Source organism: Parasteatoda tepidariorum, chromosome 1, assembly GCF_982258835.1.
Source record: "Parasteatoda tepidariorum strain Cologne lab strain chromosome 1, Ptep-v5.0, whole genome shotgun sequence".
Classification (NCBI taxonomy): Eukaryota; Metazoa; Arthropoda; class Arachnida; order Araneae; family Theridiidae; genus Parasteatoda; species Parasteatoda tepidariorum.
Window position 1 is genome coordinate 67,513,068 of NC_141755.1, and position 16,490 is coordinate 67,529,557.

A 16,490-nucleotide genomic window follows, 5' to 3' on the forward strand; every position below is an offset into this window, starting at 1 on the left:
AATTTAATAATTCTTTTAAAAAATATTTATTTATATTTTATTTAACCTAGTTTAACTTGTTCAGGATTAATGTAACAAGCAATATTACCAGAAATTATTAAGCTGAATTAAAAATTAAAAACATTTTTGATTGACATCCTAACATATGATACTTTCCAAGATTTATCTTGTGTAATTTCAAAATATCTAAGCGTTCGTATTATGCATATGATAAACTGCATTATTGGCACCAGTTTTCCACTCAACTTCATTTTTTTATAATAACATTGGCAAACCGAAGACAGAAACCTCAAGTCAGTGGCGTGAAGATGAGAATAAAGTGGACAAAGGACTGAATATTCCAACTACAAGCGGAAATTTGAATCGACGACTAAAAGCACTAAAACTTTAAATCTATTACTATTATTATAATTCTGAAATTCAAATTTTTTAATGATAAATACTGGGCTCATGCAAAATATTATATGAAGAATAAAATTCGTATTTCAAACAAATTTTATAACGAAGTTTTATGCTATAAAAAATTTGTGAGGGCTAGGCTACCGACAATGTCAATCGTCATCTATCCAAAGGTACCTCCAAATAGAATCGAGTTAACATGTCTAATATACTAGTGAACTGGAATAGAATAATTGTAGTGGTAGCTACTCTGCAATACTCCCCCACCAGAATTTTTCTGGGGTAAAATTCGATGTATGGATATTACTAGTTGATTAATTGCTGTTTTGTGAGAAGCCTCGAGAGCTGCTTTAAGATAATCATACTTAGAGCGCCATTCGTGAGTTATATTAAGTTCACGGTTGTGTGCGTGGTCTCTCCTATGTTGCTATTAGCAGTCGAGGGCGCACTGGCCCTCGTTAAGTGTGATCGAGACTGAGTAGCAACTGCGTGAGGAGGACAATGTTGCAGTCGCAAATAGCTAGTCAACTGTTCCATCCATCAAAGTTGGCGTGTTCATATCGAAGTGAGCGTTTCTGCAAAGGTAAGTGCGGTTAGATCACGGACGTGTCATCAATGTGGGTTTGCTACCCACCATGTCATCAATTGAAAAGGTACATCCAGAGAGAGAGTTGAGTTAACATGCGTTATATACTAGTGAATTGGAGTTGAATAATGTTAGTGGTAGCTACGCTACAAGTTAAATGTTCTTAGCGCTACAGAAAAAAATAAGACTATTTGTTTCAAATAATATATTTTTTACCATAGTATAACTATCACTTCAATTGAAAAAATTTATTTGTATATTTGTAAATATATTTTACCCTCAATAACTTTTCTTGTATTTGAAGTAGCCTTTTTCCCATCTGGTAATTATATTTCTTTTTTGAGGGGCACCTAATAGGGTAGTTTGCTCCGGCTATCCACATGAGTAGTAAGCAGGGGTTTTGGTGCGGCGGAACTTATTTCTGCCCGCCTGGAAGTGACGTCATCATGGAAAGTCAATGGGTGCTTATTTCTGCCTCAACCGGAAGTTGCTTATTTCTGCCCGCATATAAACCGGAAGTTGCTTATTTCTGCCCGCTTGCTTATTTCTGCCCGCCTGAAAATCGAAACTTCGTCTGCAGCGTCATGGGGAGCTTATTTCTTTTTTTCTTAAGCCTAATATATTTTTAGTTTCGGTTTCTGTTTTTAATTTAGTTTCGTTTTTTTAAATATTATTTAATTTATTAGTTTCTTGAGGGTGGCAACACTTATTATTTTTAATATTAGTTTTTTAAGGATGGCAACACTTAGAAACTTTGTTATTTGGGGAGATATTGTATATTATGAAGTTATGACGTCATCTTTTATTGCATAATAAATATCCTACACATGCTTTAACTCTAGTGGCGCCATCTGTGTGGGAATGTTAGAAATAAAATAACTTTAAATCTATTTTAATATTTAAATCTGTTTTATTATTATCTATTAAATATAATTAAGGCTGAGGATCGAACTCACGCCAACCAAAAAGCCTTCGCGGGTCAGTAGTTGGATATCATAACCACTGACCCACGAATGCTTGGTTAGATATGTGTTAATAAGTTAAACTTTTGTATTCTGAACACGTGTATAAATGAAAAGGATTTGATATCGATATCATCCTACAGTTTCATCGATATATTTTTCACTTAACCTTTGACAGTTATTAAATAATTATTTCTGCCCCTCTTAATGTTATTATTACTTTCTCAGGATGGCAACGGTACTGACTATACACGTGCTAAGATTTGACGTGTTTTGTGTGATAACACAACTACTGATTACAGAGCGAGTCATTCTGATAAGATATAACAAGCTAGATCTTGGTCGATGACGTGTGTGTTGAATTCAGTTCCTTTCACTTGCACTGGTAAATAGTTAAGCATGTGACTGTTTGATATTTTTCTGATTGGCTGTTAGAGTTATATTTCCGGTGTTGGCAACGATTAATACTGTGTTGGTAATAATTTGCCTATCGTATATCACAAGTTCCTTTGCTCTAGCGTGTGTAGTTACTTAGAGAAAATTGTTAATATTTATTTCTTAAGTGTAGTTTTACAGTCTTTTGATAGTCATGGCAGCCAATTCTTCATTAAAAAGAAAGCACGTTGAAATTCAAGTAAGTACTTATTATTTTTCTTCACCCTTGTTTTATGACTGTTCATGCGTAATAATATTTTATTTAATGTTAATAAATTTTCCAGGCTTAACATAATTTTTTAAATTTATTTACTATATGTTTTTAACACACCTATTCGAAACTAACCCTTATATTTTACTCTTAAACTTTACTTTAGATATTAATAATCAAATTGCTTAGAAATAGTATGTTTTAAATAATGTAGTTAACGTCTAAATATTAATAGCGTTTTGCTTGTTTGTTTTTTCTTGGTGACTCAAAAAAAAATATTTTTATTTTATTTTATTAGGCTGAACCAAAGAGAAAAGGTTTGTTTCAAGAGGGCTGCTATCCCGAACACTACTACCCAATTGGCGACAACTACTTTGTTTTGACCAGCACCTTCAAGGAAAAGACAGCTATTCATATTCGAAAGTTTAATCGCTACGGAGATGACTATTATCCATCAACAGTGGGGCTCACTCTTAAGCCGGAACAGTTCACTGTGTGTTTTCAACATGGCCCACCCACCTCCATTTTCGACATCGTTGAAATTAACCTAGCTCTTGAGGCGATAAATGAATACGATAAGAGGGAGTTTTATTTGCTCATGGCTGATGACGGCAAGTACACGCTCACTCACGAACACAAGTGTAGAAGCGGACGACTGTACAAGTTCCCCCTAGACATTAGCTTCGCCCAGTGGAACGCCATTAAAAATGTCCAAGAGGAAGTGATATCCAGCTACCTAACCCTAAAGTTTAAGTCTAGGGATCTCTTGGAGACCTTTAAAATGGTTTCCAAAAGGAAGATACCTTTGGAAAAGCCGAACAGCAGCCGCTACGAAGAAGTTGAACGGGACCTCAATAACTGTTTGACACTCGTCTTATACAAACATATAGGTGCGAAGAAAGGTCTCCAACCACCTATGAGAGTGGGGGACGAGGATATTGAAATTGATGAACTAGTGTCCGTCAAGGATTTTAACGAGTCCTGCATGTTTTTAAACGTTGTAGGGCTAGTTCGTGATTTTGAAAAAGAACTGTGTGAAAACAGGATCTATCCGGAATGTGTTCCATTGATTGACTATCTGAGTGAACAATATTTAAAAGTCATCCGTCTGGATCTATGTATTGCTGCAGCAAGGAAGGATTTTTGCTCTTTCGAAATTTAAATAGTTAAGTTTTTATTATTATTATTATCTTTGAAAATAAAATGTATTTAATAACGTTCACACATTTTGTTGTTGTTATTAGGTATTTGTTAAAAAATTGTGTGTGAAACTTTCCCTTCCAGAGGAGAAAATGTTTTCTATTTCAGCAGGCATGAATTTTCTTTTTCAGAATAATACTTTTTTTTTCAGGTTTCATTTTAAAAAAGGGAAAAAATATTTAATACTTATATAGGCATTACTATTTAATTTTATTAAAATTATTGCATACCATTATTTTTAACAATCTTTATGAGTGATAATTTTAACTGTTAGGAATAAACTGTTATTAGAAGAAAAAAAATAATAATTTCTAAAAATATTTTTAAATAGATTATGAATCATTTACTTTCATCAGTTTATACGAAACCTGAAAACCCAGGAAGTTTTGGAGGTGTAAATGCTATTTATAATTCTGTGAAAGGTAAAGTGAAGAAAAGTGACGTTAAAAAATGGTTAGAGACTAAAGATTCTTATACTTTGCACAAACCAGTAAAAAAGATATTTAAACGGAATCGAGTGATTGTTGGAGGTATAGATGAACAATTTCAAATTGATTTAGTAGACATGCAATCTTTAGCAAAATTCAATAATGGATATAAATATATATTAACGTGCATCGATTGTTTCTCAAAATTTGCATGGGCTGTTCCTTTGAAAGATAAATCAGCCAAAAATGTATTACCAGCTTTAAAAACTATTTTTAGAGAAAGAAAACCAGAAAATTTACAGTCAGACAAAGGTACGGAATTTACAAATAAACTTATGCAGCAATATCTTAAAAGAATAGGAGTTCATTTTTTTACAACAAATAATGAAACTAAATCAAGTATAATTGAGAGATTTAATCGCACTTTAAAAATGAAGATGTGGAAATACTTTACAGAATTTAACACGAAAAAATATATTGGCGTCATTTCAAAGTTAGTGTACAGTTATAATCATACCAAACACAGAAGTATAAAAATGGAACCAGCCTCTGTGCATATCGATAATCAAAAAGAAGTATGGAATAATTTATACAGTGATAAGGTGAACAATGATAAGCCTATTTTTCAAATAGGCGACACTGTGCGCATTAGTAAATCAAAACTTACATTTGAAAAAGGATATGAAAATAATTGGACACGTGAACTATTTGTTATAGATAAAATAATCCCACGAAATCCTATAGTTTATAAATTGAAAGATTTAATAAATGAATCAATCGAAGGTACCTTTTATGCAGAAGAATTACAAAAAGTAGTCGATTCTGGATTTTATCCAGTTGAAAAAATAATTAAGAAGAAAAAAATAAATGGTAAGATACAATATTTTGTTAAATTTCTAGGTTATTCGGATAAGTTTAATGATTGGGTGACGGATGTTCATAAAGTATAAATAGTGAAGCGTATTCGTTAAAGATTCATTTTTAAAAATGTCTTTCTACGTGACGTTACCTTCTGATAGCTCTACACGGTTCTTTCCTGATAACAAAATCTCTCATTTCAAAACTCAATTACCTATACCAGTGGATTTAAGAGGTGAATGGGAAGTAGGCCTATCTGAAATCATCTATCCGCATTCTTGGCTGAACGTTAATGAAACTAATAATTATTTTCGATACACGATTAGTAATGGTAATATCGCATCGACTGTTAAGCAAACAATTGATGTGGGGTGTTATGAATCAATGTTCGATATCGTATCATCTATACAACTTGCTTTACCTAAAAATCCAAGTCGGTTTACAATAAATTACAATAAAGCTACGAAACGAGTAAAAATTAACGCCGTTCAAGGTAGTAGTCTTCATTTAGAGAAGTTAGGTGAATTATTAGGATTTCAACGAGATGCAGTCATTACGGGTAACCAGAAAAGCGATTTTGTGGCTGACGCGTGGTCTAATTTTTCAGTTTTCTATGTGTACACAGATCTTATTTCACCCCAAATTGTCGGAGATACACAAGCTCCTTTACTGCGGATCGTCCGAATAAAAGGACATGATGGTGAAACTATCAGTCAGTATTATGATAGACCTCAGTACTTACCCTTAACGAGACATTCATTTCAAACAATTCAAATCGAACTCAGACTGAATTCAGGAGATTTTGTTCCGTTTGAAAGAGGTAAAGTGATGGTTGTGCTGCATTTCCGAATGCGACAAATACTATAAATAATGAGTGTTTTTTTAAAAAGTCTTCATTTCAAGATAAGCAGTCAAGATGAAAGTACCTTATGTTTGCTGTTCCAAGAAGTTGGAGGACCATTATGCTTCCCAAGCGGGAAACGGTTTACCTTATTACCGCGGTGTGTCGTATCAAAAAGGTTATGGTCTGGGCGGCATATTTAGACGTCTATTTAGAGCAGCCCTACCATACATTGTTCGCGGGTCAAAAACTGTTGGAAAAGAAGCATTAGTCACAGGATCACGTGTTATGTCCGATGTACTAGCAGGCCAAGATTTGAAAACATCAGCCAAAAATAGAGCAAAAGAGTCGGGTAAAAATCTGGCCAATAAAGCACTTGGCAAAATACAGTCAATGATTGGCAGTGGACGCTATAAAAGAAAACGCAAGACTAAGAAAAAGATCATTTCATCAAAGAAACAGAAAGTGAGAGGACGTGATATTTTCGACTCATCATGACGTTTCTTTTAAAAGGTTCCCCGGAATGTGTGAAGTCTGAACTGGAATTGTTTCAAATGCCCGGCACGCAAACAGTTATACAAAGTGGACAGTGGGTTGAATTTCACCCGTTATCGAACGTGTTTGATGGCGGACCCGTTGAATTTCATATATCAGGTTCTGGTGATGAATTTATTGATCTAAGCCAAACTCAGCTTCACGTACAAGCAAAAATTTTAAAAAACGATAATACCAATTTAACAGCTGATGATAAAATTGGTCCAGTAAATTTATTTTTACACTCCTTATTTTCTCAAGTGGATGTTTCTTTAAACGACCGCATCATATCTAATTCTAGCAATACTTATCCTTATCGATCTTACATTGAAACACTTTTAAACCATGGTTATGACAGTAAAACCTCCCAATTGACGGCCGAACTTTATTATAAAGATTCAAACGATGGTCTTAAAAAAAGATCAGATTATTTCAAGTTAAGTGCAACTGTGGACATGATTGGTTGTATTCATAGTGATTTGTTTCATCAAAACAGATTGTTATTAAACATGGTCGATATAAAAATTAAATTAAATCGTAGTAAACCCGAGTTTTGTCTAATAGGAAAGTCGGGATATAAAGTTGTATTGGATAGAATTTCGCTTTTAGTTAGAAAAGTACGTGTAAGTCCTGGAGTCATTCTAGGACACGCAAAAGCATTAGAAAAAGATACTGCAAAATATCCTATCAATCGAGTTCTCTGTAAAGTATATTCCATTCCTAAAGGTAACATGTCATTTGTGCAAGACAATGTATTTGTGGGACAAATTCCTAAACGAATTATCATAGGATGCGTCGAAAATGATGCATTTCATGGAACATTTGAAAAAAATCCTTTTGATTTTAAACATTTCAATTTAAATTTTATCGCCGTTTACGTAGATGGTCAACCAGTTCCCCATAATCCATTGGAACTCAACTTTTCACAAAAACAATATATAAGAGCTTATCAAAATTTATTCATGAGCACTGAGCATATGAGAAGTGATAAAGGTAACTTTATTTCCAGAGAAGAATTTTGTGATGGTTACACTCTATATGCTTTTGACTTATCACCTGATTTATGTGATGGCGATCATTTCAATTTAATAAAGCACAGTAATTTACGAGTTGAAATGAAATTTGAGCAACCTTTAGAAAAAACAGTGTGCGTTATTGTGTTCGCAGAATTTGAAAACGTCATAGAAATTAACAAAGCACGGGACATTATATACGATTTTGGAAATTAAACAATGGATGGAAAGAAGATATACGAAATTTTATCAAAAGATCCTACAACAGCGTTTAGATTTAGAGGTGTTTACTCGAGAGATACAACACCCTTATTGCAAGAAAATGAAGCTATTATCGTCAACACTGATGAATCAACTTTACCAGGATCGCATTGGTTAGCTCTGTACATGACTGAAGGAAAAACACTGGAATTTTTCGATTCCTATGGCCATTCTCCAGATTTCTATGGACTTAATGTTTATAAATTATTTAATATTTCTAATGTATGTTGGAATTCTGTATCTTTTCAATCACTCACATCTAACGTATGTGGAGCCTATTGTATTTTTTTCATTTATAATCGTTGTCGCGACATATCTATGTTATCCATAATAAAAAATCTCAATGTAAATCGAAAAAATGATTTCGTCATGTATCAATTTGTGAAAAAGAAATTTGGTGTACGTTTTGCTTTCAAACAATAAAATTTTAATGTTTTAAAACGCTGTGATATTTTATTTTGTGTTTTTCTTTACATACCGTTATTTGAGTTATTTATTTTTAATAAATATTCTCGTTTATTAATTCTTTTCTATAAATTATGGAGTTCCCTAAACTTAGGCATTCGTTCACGTGCATTTTGGCTGGTCCAACAGGATGTGGAAAAAGCCAGCTCTGCAAAAAAATAATTGAATCTAAAATTATTGAACCTTTTCCAAAATCGGTTATTTGGTGTTATGGAGCGTATCAAGGTATGTTTGAAACAATACCGAATGTGACATTTCATGAGGGCGTTCCTTCTGATTTAAATACTATTTCAAATGCATTAATTATTCTCGATGATCTCATGTCTGAATTAGGAAGTAATTCCAAATTGACGCATTTATTTACTAAACATAGTCATCATCGTAATGTCTCCGTCATTTTTATCGTACAGAATATATTCCATAAAGGTAAAGAAATGAGAGAAATATCTCTAAATGCTCATTATCTAATTCTTTTCAAAAACCCACGTGATCAAAGTCAAATCACACATTTAGGCAGACAACTTTATCCAACAAAAGTGAAATTTTTCCAAGAAGTGTATCAAGACGCAACTTCGAAACCCTTTGGTTACCTGTTGGTCGATTTAAAACCAGATACTGATGATAATATGCGCCTGCGCACAGGTATATTTCCAAATAATAAAATGATTGTGTATCAGCCACGATAGTCATTTGCCCATTAACCTTTAGTGTTAACTGTAATTTTAGACACGTTAACAGAAATCACTGTGTCTTCATTAAAGCTCAATCATTTGGAAATTGGTATAAATTAAATATCGTGAAGAATAAAATAATCAAATGCGATTAGAATGTCGGACAATAAGCACTGTTGTCTCGAGGTCTTAAAAGCTGTGGCTAAATCAAAATCGAAGAGAAAATTTTTAAAACACTGTCCAGCTAAATCTATTAAGTCTATCTGTGAATGTGTACTTAATTTGTTAAAAGGAAATATTCCTCTAAATAAAAATCAAAAGAAGAAACTTTCACCTTTTAAAAGAAGCTTAAGAAAAATTGCAGACAAAAGAGTACCTTTATTCCGTAAGAGAGCAGTACTCATTCAACGAGGCGACGGATTTTTAGGATTTCTGATTCCAGCGGCCATAACAGCTTTAACATCTTTAATCAATGGAACACGGTAAAAAATTTATCTTAGTTCCAGAAGATAGGCTACAAACTAACACTGAAGAATATTTATCCGAGTTGGACAGGCAAATGCATGATATTTTAAAAAATAAAAATATATCTGACAATGAAAAAGCAGAGCTATATTTACAAATTCTTCAACGATACGTTAAATTTCCTACTTTTTTGGAAAATAAAAGCGAACCAACTCAAGCAGTGGAGGAAAATGAAGTGGAAGAAAATCCTAAAGAAATTAAAGAAGAAAAAATTACAGAAAGTGATAGCTTGATAGAAACGCAATTAATGAATGTCGTACCCAAGAGTCAAAAGGACCGAGCTAAAGAGCTTTTACAATTCCTACAAGAGAATACAGAACTATTAACGTGGACTGAAAAAGGAGAAATTTTCTATCGACAGAAACTTTTACCTGGAACCAATATCACTCATTTAATAAACAATGTTTTGAGAAATGAAAAGAAACAACCTAAGGGACAGAAAGAATTTTTCGAAGCTTTAAGAGAAATGAAAATACCTGAAAAATTTGTTATTAATAAAAAAATGTTAACTGACTCACCTTCTGCAGTTGATTCACCAGTATTCTTTGCTAGAAAAAATAGATGGCTGAAATATTAAATATTATTTGTAAATTTTTTATGTTATGATTTTTGTAATAAACGAATTTTGAAATCAAAATTTTCATTTGATTATTTTTTTAAATTTTTTTTTAATCAACATAGGTACTTGGTACTTTTAATCATACATACTTTTACTATTAGTTACTTTTAATCATAGACACATCCATTACGCTTAGTATTATTTTAAGGATTATTATTTTTAAAAAAATTAAATTCACAAACATTTCTCTGAAAATTAAATTAACATAAATTTTAAAGTTAAGGAGACATCGGTTGGTTTGAAGTAACCATCCAGAGTGCGGGACGAGGACCCTTCTCCTTTTGGCACTCCGCGGTTATTAAAGTGGACGTCGCCACTGCTTTTTTTAAGTGGGTATAGCCTCCACTGCTTTTTTCTAAGTGGGTATAGCCTCCACTGCTTTTTTTCTAAGTGGGTATAGCCTCCACTGCTTTTTTCTAAGTGGGTATAGCCTCCACTGCTTTTTTTTCACAAGTGGGTCGCCTCCACGATAACTTTTTTCATCTAAAAGCCGTAAGGTAGAGTAGTGAAATCTGGCTGAATAATTCTTTTGTTGTACACCATCCTATACTTCTTAACTTCTTCTTTGTTCACCACTCTTCTTCTCTTTGGCTCTCTAACAATTTTGGCAGGATTGGTGATAGATATACATCTTTGCTGATCCAGATCGCATACGAGATCCTTAACTGAATCGAAATTCAAATTAATTGAATTCCTATAATTCAGAGTAAATCCACGGACTTTACAAACAGTCTTTCCTCCAGCAGTACAGTAGCCATAATTTTTAGGACCTCCTAAAATATAATTTTAAAAAATCACAAAGTAAATAAAGTAAAAAAAAAAGTAAACATCTACCATACAAATTTAAATTTGTAAACATATTTACCCGAAACAAACGTTGTGATGGTATCACCGTCCAACTCATCGGTAAAATCCCCTAAATAATCTCCTAAACTGGGATCTTGTCCCTCTACTGACTTGAAAATGATGCTATCGGTGTCAAAGTAGAGCACTCGGCTGCCTAGTTTTTCAATCTCTCCATATAACTTTAATCGGGCGTATGATGTTGTAAACGCAGCCAAAAAGACGTTGGTATTTGAATCTTGGGAGACGAACTCATCGGCACATTTGTATTGCACTGCTGCCACTTCTGGTGTTGGCAAATACATATCTGTAACCTAAAAATTAAATAAATAAATAAAGATATAATAAAAGATAAACTCATTTCATTTTTTTTTTAAATTAAAAATCATATATCAACTTACGCATAAAGATGTATCTGTTAAAAGTTTATTGAAATCAACAACAGATGAAATAAATTTCAGCTGAGTCTTATTGAGCATCATCCCCCATCTGTAAGAAAAAATATAACAAATGAATAACACTTAATCATTAAGTTAAGAAATTCGGTGCTGATTTTTCCTAATAAAAAAAAAGGAAATATTACCTTCCCCAAAAACTATTTAAAGCCAATTTCGCTACCTGCCGTCTTCCTGGGTTGTATTCAATGTTATTAGGATCAAGTCTAATACCTTCTTTTTTTTCATATTCCTCAATATATCTCTTTTTATCATTGTCTGTTTTACACCAGCTAGGCCATCCGGATGCTTCCTGCTTTATTTTCAAAAATAAGTTTATGTATGTCTTAAACAGTTCTGTGGAAGATTCTTCAAAATGATATACTTCATATATCTGAAAATAAACAAAATAATGATTCGAACATATTTAATAAAAATTGATCAAGAAGAAATAAAAAGATAAAAATATTACCTTAATCATTTTATATCCAACGGATATAGCCTTTTTCACTTCCTCACTGACCCATGTTCCCACAAGAGCTCTTTCCTCCTGAGAATGCACACATTTCTCCATTTGCTGGTCTGCACACAACTTACACAAAGGAAACATTAGCTTATTCTGGCATCTATATGGTAAGACTGGATGATAAAGCTCCCGAGGTGGTAAAATTTTACATTTAATAACACCGAAATAATTCTCGATGTTATCAAAGTTTGATGTGATGATCGTAGGATGCCCAACGGGGTATCTGCAATATTTGTTTACCCAGGGATATAGACTAGTAAAATCTATATACTTCGCTTTTCCTTCGTAGAAGAGTTGTATGGCGTTCGTTCTTCCCCCATAAAACGCATCCCTGGGTTTCAGTCTGTCAACCACTTCATGATGCTTGAGAAATTCATTCAGGTCGGAATTCTTTTTCTTCATATCCTGAAATTCATGCTCCCACATGACTTCAACGTTATATCTCTGTGAAGTAATCTGATGCAAAATCCTATTTGTCTTGTCGTATAAAGCTCCCATTGTTACCCCCTTTAAAGGATTGAAGGTGTCAGGAGAATAACATTTACAACATCCATGAAAAAAACAACCTTGATACTGAAAAACAGTATTTGTTTGCACACAGAAACCATCAACAGACACTCCCGCCACTTTTTTTTCTCCTAACCCGTTCATCCCATGCGCTATAACTATCTGATTCTTGTGAGCTATAAAATCTAACCATCGTATAGAATCTTGGCTGAAAAGAGTGTTGTTTAAATATCCATGGCTTGGAATCATTCCGACAGCGTTGGAAGGGATGTGAAGAGAGCGGTAAGTCGCCATACAGGATGACGCTATGGTCGTGTATGTGAAAGGGTCCACTTTAGTAATTTGGAGAAACTGTTCCCTAAACTCTATACAACATTGACGTAGGATGTCAACATCAGATCTAAAAATAAACAACAAAGAATTATAAATAACTTTAATTTGTTACTTTATTCAATTTTTAAAAAAAAAAAAAATTTAATAGTATAAATACCTGCAATACTCTAACATTTCTTTCTTAAAATCAAAAGGATCTTGCTTTCTTGTCTCGTACCAAGTGTAAAATTCTTTCCTGCCTTGAAGTGACATGCTATCTGGACTATAATATTTGGCATCCGGAAGCGGTCCTAAATAATTCTGATTTTCTGGGGTATTAAAAAGGTGGGGGAAAAAACCTTTTGCAAGCTCGGTTATACCAAAGGTTTTAGGGAATTTAGATAAAGACATTGGCAAAAAGTTAAAAGAGTCGACAACTCTTATGTTCAATGTCGTATGATGTAGGGCCATTATCTTGGATCCATTGGGGATAATTTTCGGGGTCATTCCTTGTTGTAGCATCCAAGATAATAGAAATTGCCCATCGAACCCTTTCATATTATGAGCTATTACAGTGTGTCCAGAATGTGCAGGGGAGAAAAGAAAGCAACAAAATTCATGCAATGCTTCATATCCGGCGAAAACAAACTCCTTACCGTCAAAATATTGTGCCACCGCAAAATTCACAATATGAACATTAGAACTTTGATCCGTTTCCAAATCGAAAAAAATAATCTTTTCATTGGGAGCAATAGGCGAGATCTTGTTTAAAAAACACTTATGGGATGTCATGTCAACAAAAATTTTACAAGAAGGACATTTAGATGTCCCACATCGATGCTGCTCTTTCTGACAATCTCTGGTTCTGATTAGCTTACAACACTTTCGGCATTGATATATTTGTTCACATATAGATTTAATTTGCCCTCCAGAACGAGCTCTATGACGCTCAAAACATTCTGTAGACTGACAAAGTCTATCGCAGCTAGTGCATCTTATTTTTGTACCCAAAATACATTCGGTTGAATAGCAGATGGCACATTTAGAACTACACCGATGATCGATATTATTCTGAAAACATTTGTCACAATCATAGCAATAATTATCTGTACCATGGAAACCTTTCATAGAAGTTATTACATCAAAATGGTTATCATGATGCCAAATATGTATCAGAGGGTGGACTTTGTTTCCTGACCGGTGTATGACCTATAAATATTAAATATAAAAAATTTTAATCTCTAAAATTTTTGAAGAAATATTTCTTCTTTAAATATTAAGTGATATTCTATCAATATTTTTAAAAAATAACTAAAAGTGCAAAAACAAACATTTCAATTATGTATGAAGAATATTTAATTTTTTTTTTTTTAAATTTAAGAAATAAACCAAATAATATAGTGAAGATAATATCTATATAAAATTAAGAAGAAAAAAAAACTGTTTTCTCTAATTTGATAATTATTGTATATAGATTTTCAGTTATTTTAAAAGTTTTTTTGTTCAATACATTCTTTTTCTTTTCTAGCAATAATGAAAATGAGTAATTTTTTTCAAAAAAATATAAAAATAAAGTATTAAAATAAAAAAATTATCGCACTATATTAGTGCTTCTATAAAATACTAAACAATCTAAGAAATTTATTTTCTGCTTTTAGAATATTGAATTGAAAACTTACCTTATTCATGTTCTCAGATGATACCACAATAATATATAATCCAAGATGTTGTGCGAATTTGTCAATTTCTGGTAAACCACATGGTCCAACGGGTATCCCACATACGTCGTGTAAATTCAATGCACTATTCCGGAGAGTTGATCTTCTCATATCTCTTAAAGACTTATATCTGGCTTCATTTGAAATTTTTGCATGAGCTAATAAAATTGCTTGAGCACAACATAAATTTGAGTCATCAATCGGCACTGTAATAATAGATGATTTGCGTAATCGATCCATACTTATATTTATCACCCTTTTATTAGTGCGGCCGGAGCCCATTGGTCGTTTAATTGTTAATATGTCAACACTGAATCCATCATCAAGCTTGATTCTATCTTTGCTTTGCAACACTTTAACAACAGAAGCAAGAATTTTTTCCACGGTCATATCAGAGAACTTATGTAAACAAGTGGAGATTGGTTTATCGAGGTAATCAGATAGGATGCAAAAACGAATTAGATCATCCCCCACTAAGTTAAAAGACATCATGGTCATCAAGTAAGAAAAAATGTTAGTTAACACATAAGCAACTGTTCGTAGAGGTACGCCTCTGAATCTTTCAGGAACTAACTCAGGTATAACACGAACTTCATAACAAATGTCCTCAGCACTGTACTTCTTACATGCACGTCGACCCTTTTCCACAATTTTAATACAGCTGATCAGCTAAAAAATAATTATGAAAATGAATATTTTAAAGAGCTTATATAAAGAAGCAAGAAATCGTAAGAAGCATGTATGTATTTTCAATATAATCATAAATACCTCTTCATCAGTCATATCAGCATTATAAACTTCATCTCTCCTGAAATTCTGCTGACTGTCAACATTCTCCTGTTAAAATTTTTTGCATATACATTGAAAATTAGATAATAATTATAAGGAATTATCCATGCAATTAAAAACATTAATTTAGCTGGAACCCTATTTTAAAAAACAATAACAATAAAAATAATAATAATATTACTCGATCGTCTTTAAAACTTTTCTATGAAACAAATCATAATTTATTTGAATGAATCGTTAATTTTTAACGAGAGCTATTTAAAATACAAATTTGCAACATTGCTTTCTATAATTTTTAACTGAAGCATACATCTTTCTTTTTAAGATAAAATAAAAATAAACTTATAATCAAATTTAAATATGTAACTCACATCATTATCAGACTCATCTTCAAAATCACTATGACTATTTTCGAAATATTTACGCACTGATGGAGACAAATACTATTAAGAGCAAACAAAAAATATTATTAGTTCATGAAACAATTTATTGTAAAATAAGCATTAACTTTTGAAAAAATTAAATTAATGTTAAGAAATTAAATTAAATTAATGAAAAAAATAAAATTATCTTACGGAATCAGAATCAGAATCACTATCTGAATACGGCACAAAATTACTCACATCCTTTAAAAATAAGAGAGAGAATCTATATTACTTATCTTAATAAATAACTTTAATAAAAATTAAATTTTAATGAAGAAATATTCTTAATTTCTTACCTCATCATTATTCCCTTCCATCGTCTTTTATATTTCAGAATAGGGTCTTCTCAAAATTTAACACACATTAGACACTAGTATAACGCAGCTAGAGAGAAGTGTAAAATACTACACTGGAATAATATTTCCAACTAATTTGTCTTTCGTGAAGCTGCTCTATATGTACTGATTGTTATCAATACTATTACTCATAGATAAGCTCTAACGATGTCCTTCCCATATCCTCGTGTATATAGATAAACTATATCCTTACAGTTGTGATTAACTAATAAAATACAGATTAAACTCAAAGGATACGGAAATCTATCTTGTTAAATTTTGTGAGAAATAGTTATAATCCCACGCTCAATAATCAGTGATATACTTTAAATTCTCCCATATAGATAAAATACTCCTACCCCGATAAAACTAAAGTGACACATAGTGAGATTTATCTTCTTAAATTTCATGTGAAATCCATGCCCTGTAATCAGTATAAATTACTATGTCGAACTTATAATTCTAGTTAGTTGATGATATACAGATAAAACTAAATCGTCATGGGCAGAACTTTGTAAAAATTTTGTGAGAAATGGTTATCATGTCTCTCTCACACTCTGTAATCTATATAGATACTTTTAAATCCGTTTCTT

General features: G+C 32.3%; 4 protein-coding genes across 4 annotated transcripts; 2 read left to right on the forward strand and 2 right to left on the reverse strand.

Annotated features, from left to right (window-relative positions):
* Positions 1 to 2,306: 2,306 nt before the first annotated feature.
* LOC147816493 (uncharacterized) lies at positions 2,307 to 3,812 on the forward strand. The gene is made up of 2 exons (XM_087166705.1): positions 2,307 to 2,581; positions 2,892 to 3,812. The coding sequence occupies exons 1-2, from the start codon at positions 2,537 to 2,539 to the stop codon at positions 3,753 to 3,755; spliced, it is 909 nt and encodes a 302-aa protein (XP_087022831.1). The 5' UTR covers positions 2,307 to 2,536; the 3' UTR covers positions 3,756 to 3,812.
* A 2,602-nt stretch (positions 3,813 to 6,414) lies between these two features.
* LOC147816494 (uncharacterized protein F54H12.2-like) lies at positions 6,415 to 7,683 on the forward strand. Its single transcript, XM_087156655.1, has 2 exons — positions 6,415 to 7,180; positions 7,337 to 7,683. Exons 1-2 carry the CDS (start codon positions 6,415 to 6,417, stop codon positions 7,681 to 7,683), a joined length of 1,113 nt encoding a protein of 370 aa, XP_087012781.1.
* A 2,561-nt stretch (positions 7,684 to 10,244) lies between these two features.
* Positions 10,245 to 11,711, reverse strand: LOC147816495 (uncharacterized). The gene is made up of 2 exons (XM_087165653.1): positions 11,253 to 11,711; positions 10,245 to 11,165 (listed from the first exon to the last, which is right to left on the reverse strand). The coding sequence occupies exons 1-2, from the start codon at positions 11,331 to 11,333 to the stop codon at positions 10,839 to 10,841; spliced, it is 408 nt and encodes a 135-aa protein (XP_087021779.1). The 5' UTR covers positions 11,334 to 11,711; the 3' UTR covers positions 10,245 to 10,838.
* A 2,532-nt stretch (positions 11,712 to 14,243) lies between these two features.
* On the reverse strand, positions 14,244 to 15,268 carry LOC147816496 (uncharacterized). The gene is made up of 2 exons (XM_087156664.1): positions 15,117 to 15,268; positions 14,244 to 15,017 (listed from the first exon to the last, which is right to left on the reverse strand). The coding sequence occupies exons 1-2, from the start codon at positions 15,129 to 15,131 to the stop codon at positions 14,244 to 14,246; spliced, it is 789 nt and encodes a 262-aa protein (XP_087012790.1). The 5' UTR covers positions 15,132 to 15,268.
* Between the last annotated feature and the right edge of the window lie 1,222 nt (positions 15,269 to 16,490).